At 35.8% G+C, this 7881-nt stretch overlaps 1 protein-coding gene across 1 annotated transcript; it reads right to left on the reverse strand.

Moving 5' to 3' along the window:
* Positions 1-404: 404 nt before the first annotated feature.
* On the reverse strand, positions 405-5952 carry LOC145824246 (uncharacterized). The gene is made up of 11 exons (XM_082923870.1): positions 5940-5952; positions 5612-5652; positions 5226-5490; positions 3687-4135; positions 2705-2839; positions 1761-2617; positions 1534-1624; positions 1259-1354; positions 962-1180; positions 731-858; positions 405-639 (listed from the first exon to the last, which is right to left on the reverse strand). Exons 1-11 carry the CDS (start codon positions 5950-5952, stop codon positions 489-491), a joined length of 2445 nt encoding a protein of 814 aa, XP_082779996.1. The 3' UTR covers positions 405-488.
* Positions 5953-7881: the final 1929 nt, after the last annotated feature.

Consider the following 7881-nt stretch of genomic DNA (forward strand, 5'->3'; position numbering starts at 1 on the left):
ATATGCATTTGAATATCATAAGTGAATGCTCATCACAACACGGCATTATGAATATCGTACGTGAGTGTGAACATTCACATCAGTGTTTACAATTGCTATGAGCAACCACAAATGTGAATGTTCACACATGTGTATGTGATCTATACTGATGTCACGTAGACCAAGTGTACATTCCTGCACAAGGTATGTGTACTAAACAACAGTCAGGTTCAAACACTTGCAGAAATTTTTCTCACAACAACACATCAGTATGCATATCGTACGTGACTGTGAACATTCACATTAGTGGTACAATTGTGGACATTCACATATGTAAAACATAACAACACCAAAAGTAGTTCAAAATTCGCAGCTGCCTTTTCCCTATTAACAGATGTTGTATCACTGTTTTACAATCAGTTGCTGTGTCAAAATATCAACGCTTTCCATATTAACATTCAAATCGACTGTTGGTTAGTTCGTAGGTGGACACCCCCCACCTATAGGTTTTAAGGAAGCTCTGATTTCTTATGATTCAAAAAACTATGCACTAACAAATCTCGTAGTCCACACCATTCTGCACTACTGAGGCTGCCCACAATTTCTTCATGATATACGTGCGCCCGCATGATGTAACATACTGCAGGTCCGCAGTCCACTCTGTAAATGTGAAATGGTTTTGATTAGCAGTTGACAGGAATATTTGCATAATGGTTGTGGAGGATTTGAAAAAAAATTTAGTGAGGCTTACGAGTCGTCGCCTTGTTGAGGACAGACATCAACACTTTTGGTTGGTTGTGCTGGATTTTGGCCTGCTAACTTAGTGTGTAGCGGTGATGACTCGCCAATAACGGTCACAACATGCTCAATGTAGTTCCTCTGTGTATGGAATTTCACATTAGGGACCAACAAACATATGTGTGTGTACAGTCATTTAATGCACGAGAACAAGTCATGTTTGTGTTGGAAAATAGCCACTTACAATTTCCTGTGCTTGGTCGATATGCGGGTCATGTATGCCTGGTCTTGGGCGCAACGAGTTGTAATGCTTCCACAAATTTTCTTTAGCATCATACACAACTATCGTCCAGTGGTACTCATGATGCAATGGGAATAGTAGGTATCTCTCTCCTTGGTAGTTTCTGACATGTGCGTCAATGTGTTTACTCCTTTTGCGAGGATGGTACTCTCGTATCACTTTCTGTACACATTTGACAAATAATTAATGGACTGTGAAGTTTCACAGTCACATTACAAGTAAAGGAATGATGGATTTTACCAAACACATGCTCGTGAAGATCAATGAGGCTTCATCTGAAGTTGGGTTGACCACCTCTTGTTGTTCATGCAACAGTTCAGCATATGCATCTATGAGCTGCACAAACATGGGGTCATATTATGAATATCGTACGTGAGTGTGAACATTCACATCAGTGTTTACAATTGCTATGAGCAACCACAAATGTGAATGTTCACACATGTGATACAACATCAGTGTGTGTGTGGCTGTGTGTGCATATGCATGAAGACTGAATTATATTTGTAATGGCATACATTGCTGTGTATTGATTCCTCCTTGATAAGGTTGACAATGTCATCAAAATACACATGTGTAGCCTTCGAATCTCCTTTCCACACCAGCAGCCTGTGCATTATTAACAAACCAATGTAAATATTCACATTGCATATATCTCAACAACCCAAAAAAACTGAACACAGTTAGGAATATAGACTACTACGGAATGTGAATGTTAACATTGGATGTTTGCACAGTCACTTACTCATCGCCTCCATTTTTTTGTAAAGCTTGGACCTTTTGTTTGTCATGTTTGGACATCTTGGCCCAGACTTTGAACTTCTTGGTGAAGGATAATTTTTTTGGCTGCTTCGCTGCTGGGTGTTCCTCCTCATCTTCAACCATTTCGACTGGATGGGGCTGCTTTTGGCCAGGTAAGTCTGGGTATTGGAAGTCAGGCAGGCGATGTTCTTTGCGATCTTTTTCCTTTATACGCTTGACCCTAGAAGGTGGGCTGATATTGTGTTGCATTGGGCTAGGGGGTTGCCTTTCTGACATAGCTTGTGTGACAATGTGGACTGACTGGTCATCGTAAAGATCCTGAAGAATTGTTTTATCGCATTCTAAGTCGATGACCAGCTGCGTTAAGCGTTTGATTTCTTGATCCTTCTGCTCCATGGACTTCTTCATTTCGATATTCACGTTGGGCGGGCTGGACTGGTTAAACAATCTATGTTCAAGATCAGCTATGACTCTTGCCCTCAACTCCCATGAAAATTGAAGGTGTTTGTACTTTGCTTCCCATTGCCTGATGACGCCCCAAGCCTTCCGATTTTCTTGGATAAGGACATCAATGATATCAGGTTGGTTTGTGTCTGGTATTACAATAGCTCTGTCATAATGTTGGCTGCTAAATGGAATGTGAATGTCCTCATCACTGTCCTTCAGGTCTACCCCATCCCCAGAAAAGTGGGAGCTGCTGCCACTGTGTTGTTCTCCCTTGATGTCAGAAATGTTGGGACATTTTCTGCCTGGTTCATAAATTTCAGGCTCCACCTTCAATGTTTTACGCTTGAACTTCTGTAATTCTGTTGGGATTGCAAAGAGTTCACCGGCATTAACCTGGAAATGAAAAAATTATGTTAATTAACGCATATATTTGGGTGGTGTTATAATGTGAATGTTTGGATCACTAGTTGAAGGCCCTACCTCATTAAAACCCAAATCTGCTAAGGAGATGGTTTTCATCTTCTTCTGCAAAGCAGTCAGATCCCACTTCACACAGTGAGGAAAAGCATTGGGTCTGTGAGGTTGGAGGATGGTTGTGTGCTCACACAACCAGTACTTCAATAAAACAAGAAACGCATATTGTTATTTAGCATTTGCAGAGTAATGGCAACCTATGTGAACATTAATCACAGTGGCGTTGTTGTGAACATCCCAGTAGTACATTATCATTGAATGTGAACATTCACATCTGCGAATCGTGAACGATGTGGTACTGCTGTGAACATTCACAGAGTTATGTTATGAGTCAATGTGATCAGTGACATTAACTGCTTCAGATGTGAACATTCACAGTAGTGAAAACATAATTGCCTACAAAGCAGTGTGGTAAACATTCAGAGTGGTACATTGTCATTGAATGTGAACATTCACACTGTTCACATTTGAATCACTGATGTGAATGATGACAGAAACATAAGTGCTTTGGCACTGTTGTGAACATGCACAGTAGTATGTTATGAGTGGATGTGATCGGTCACATCAGTTGGTCAGATATGAACATTCACATATGTGAAATACAATTGCATATGGACATTCACATCAGAGGTGCAGATGCCAATGTTGACAGTTGGCTTAGATGAAAAACACTGGAGGACATTTCAATCTTATTATTGGAAAACATGGGTACTTACCATCAATAACATGACACAGCCGGTGACTTTTGCTGGATTTTTGTCAACATTGTCCTAATTTGCTTGGCCCAATCATATTGTTGCATGCTTTCCAGTGGGACCATATGTGCGTAGTAGCCACATCCTATTGTCTCTCCGCTTGTTGAGAAAAAAAGCTTCTGGCAAGCATACATGCACACTAGTCGGGCAACTTCTTCGTTGTCATCTTTCTTTTTTCCTTTCAATGCCTCGGTCAAAAGGGTTTGTATCCATTTTGAAGTCAACCGGCTTACGTTTTTGCATCTTCTGTTTACAATGCCAGTCTTTGGTTTCGCACCGTATGTTATGTCCATTGGCTTGCTGCCACAGTCCACACCGAAAATCAGCTTGATGTCGCTGTTGTGTATTTTCATCTTCTTCTGCCCAATGTAGAAGGCATCTTCTGAAGCTTGGTACATTTGTAGTACATGCACAACAACATCATCATACTTCATGCATTTATCCAGGTCGATTTGATTGTTTCTCAATGCATCAAACAAATTCCAAAAAGGGGTTTGCCGAAGGCAGCGAAGCTGTGCTTCTGTGAACTTGGTGGTTTTCATTAATTTGACCAGTCCTGTCATATTAGATCTGTAGTTCACATGGCGCTTGTCGACATTGGTGCAAGTATTTGTTTTTGGGGTTTCTTCCTTCGCATGGGACTCATCGCTTTTTCTCTTTCCGGTTTTCTTGTGTGCGACGTCTGCAAAATGGAGCATTTAAAAAAAATTAAGTGAAGGCTCATGTGATTAGCATAGTCGAACAGATGTGAACATTCACAGCATTTCCACTGGTGTGCATGTTCACAGTTGTGTGCGTTGGTGTGAATCACCAGAGTTTGTGTGTGGTTGTGAACATTCACATACGTACATGAATGTGTATTTCGACTGTGTCACGACAAACACAATGAACATATCGTGTCAGTGTGTGGTAAACAATGCATTTTTATACAACCATGAACACCGTTGAAGAGCATGTATAAAATTTTCAGGCAATGTGAATGTTCACAGCATATAGGAGCAGGACCAATAATATCTGATTGTCCTAAAATCGTCAGGGAATGTGAATGTTCACAGCATATACCAACAGCACAAATAAAATCTGAGTCTCTTAAAATTTTCAAGCAATTTGAATGTTCACAGCATAGAACAACAGCACCAATAATATGATTGAAGTAACAAATTCATGCAATGTGAATGTTCACATAGTAAAACATTAACACCACCAATATCTGACTCTCCTAAAATTTCCAGGAAATGTGAATGTTGACAGCGTAGAACAAGAACACCAATAACATATGACTGTCCTACATTTTCAGGCAAATTTTTCAGACAATGTGAATGTTCACAGCCTAGCCCAAAAGCACCAATAATATCTGATTGAACTAAAAATTTCAGGCAATGTGAATGTTGGCATGGTAGAACATTAACACCGCCGACATCTGACTCTCCAAAAATTTCCAGCAAATGTGAATGTTGATAGCATAGAACAACAACACCAACAATATTTGTGTTGTGTAAATTTCCAGGCAAATTTTACAGACAATGTGAATGTTCACAGTAGAACAAAAGCACAAATAATATCTGATCGAATTTAAACCTTCAGGCAATGTGAATGTTCACATCGTATATCATTAACCCCACCGACATCTGACTCTCCTAAAATTTGAAGGAAATGTGAATGTTGACAGCATAGAACAACAACACAAATACTATCTGAATGTCCTAAATTTTTCATGCAAATTTTCAGACAATGTGAATGTTCACAGCCTACCCCAAAAGCACCAATAATACCTGATTGAACTAAAACTTTCAGGCAATGTGAAAGTTCAATAATATCTAAATGTCCTAAATTGTCAGGCAAATTTTCCAGACAATGTGAAAGTTCACAGACTAGCCCAAAAGCACCACTAATATCTGATCGAACTGAAACCTTCAGGCAATGTGAATGTTCACATCGAAGAACATTAACACCACCGACATCTGACTCTCCTAAAATTTCCAGGCAATGCGAATGTTCACAGGCTATAACAAGATAAACCAATAATATCTGATTGTCCTACAATGTTCAGGCAATGTGAATGTGCACAGTTTCCAACAACAAGAACAACAACAGAATTGGCCAAACTGTGTCAATGCCTGTGAATTTTCACAGCATACAACAACAACACCATTAATACCTGATTACGCAAACATTTTAACTCTATGTGAATGTTCATATCTGTTACCAACAGCAACAGAAAAAGAACTGGCCAAAAAATTTTTGAAACCATGTGAATGGTCACAGCATTGAACAACAACGGGGTAACATCTGGAATAATTTGATCATCAAACCATTTCCAAACAATGTGAATGTTCACATTTTTCAATAACAACAACTACAACTAGAACATTGTCGATTGTTGACAGTTGTGAACACAATGTAATGGCAAGTGTAATGTTTTTGAGTGCAAAAATGAAAAAATTTAGGGATTACGATTGAGGGGTTCAGAATAAATGAATGCTTACGTTTTTTGCCCATTTCGACGACAAAGATGTTGAGACGAAGGGACGATTCGACGAAGAAACGTATACAGTTTTCTGGGCGTACGAACGGCGAAGAAGATGATGAGACGATGTGACGATCGAACAAAGACAGGCTTCTCGGCGTATGGATGGGGAGAAGACGATGAGACGATGCGACGATGCGACGATGGAAGGAATACAGTCTTCGGGGCGTCGAGGCGATGTGGAATATGGTTTGGATTTCTGGACTGTAGAGGTACTGTGCGTGATTTCTTGCGCAAGAATAGAGAGGGGAAGAGAAACGGTTATTAGATTCAAAGAGAGAGAGAGAGGGGCGCGTGTTTTTTTAGGGCTTTTTTGGTCTTTTTGTATAAAATGGACCTAATGTAATATTATAAAACAGTATGGGTTTCCTGGAACTCCACTCTGAGATAATGGATTTACTAAAAAAGCTCTCAAAAAAAATTTCAAAAAAATATTTTTAATTTTTTCTTTTAAAATTATTTTTTTTATATATTTTTTTGAAAAAACATTTTGTTTATTTTTATTTTTGAAGAAAAATATATTTTTTTATTTTTTCAAAAAATAATTTTTGTTATTTTTTATGTATTGGCCAAACAATTTGTTATGATTTACATATATATAACTATTTATTTTTAAATTTAAAAAAATTAAATATTTAAAACAAAGTAAAAACGTTTTAAAAAGATAAAATGTTTAAAAATATATTTATCAAATAAAATAAAGTATTTATAATAAAAAAATATTTAAAATAAAAATTTTATATTTAAAATAAAAAACAATTTTTTATAAATTTATAAATATTTACAAAACATATTTAAAATATTTTTTTTAAAAAAATACAGCTTACAAATGTATGAAATACAGTGCACATTAAAATAATAAATATTTCAAATATTTAAATATTTAAAAAAATAAATCCAAAAAAAATTTAAAATACAACTCAAAACTTTTTTCAAAACTTAAAACCAAACAATTTTTCTCCTTTCAAAATTCAACTCAAAACACTACTTCACACTCAAATCATGATTTTAAAAATAATTTTAAAAAACAAAATATATATTTTTTTTAAATAGAGTTTTGAAAAGAGTTTGGTTTTGAATTTTAAAAAGAGTTTTGAATTATGTGTTTAGTTATGAGTTTTAAAAATAATTTTTAAATTAAATTTTGAGTAATTTTGAATTGTGTGCCCAGAGCCCAATTATAAATTTTAAAAAAAAATTTAAATTTTTTTTAATTAAAATCATAATTCTAAAACTAAACCAACCACATGCATAATATTTTTCTCTCTACCACTAATTTACGATAATTTATTCCTAATTTGTGAGAGAGAGAGAGAGAGAGAGAGAGGGGGAGGGAGGGGGGTCTTACTTCTCACCCACCAGCACCAGGTGCAGTTAGCATGTGACAACCCCCAAAAAAGGCACTCATGAATACAAAAAAACAAAGGACAAAATTGGCATTGTCTGAGAAGGGTTAAAGTGAGTATTTTAGTCACAAAAGATAAAATTAATTATTTTAGTCATAAAAATCAAAATATTATATTTAATTCATAATTATTACACTCTTCTCTTACAAAAAAAATTAAAAAAAAAATCAAAAAAAAAATCTTTCCAAACCAAGCTTTTTAACCCAGATTAAAATAGCTAAAAAAGTAAAAAAATCAAAAAGCCAACTCACTTTCCAAACAGAGGCAAAAGCAATAAATATAATAAAAATGATAAAAATAAAAGAGAAACTAATATGTTAATAGTTAGATTTTATTTTTATTGAATCTTATTAAAAATAAGTTTTAATAAAATTATCGTTAAAAATAATTTGTTATGACGATTTTTTACTAATGTAGCTAAAAATTGATAAATTGTGACTTTTTTTAGTCACATCTTATTAAAAATAAGTCTTAATAAAATTATCGTTAAAAATA

Source organism: Camellia sinensis, chromosome 4 (genome assembly GCF_055761805.1).
Source record: "Camellia sinensis isolate YWXY chromosome 4, ASM5576180v1, whole genome shotgun sequence".
In the NCBI taxonomy this organism is placed as follows: Eukaryota; Viridiplantae; Streptophyta; class Magnoliopsida; order Ericales; family Theaceae; genus Camellia; species Camellia sinensis.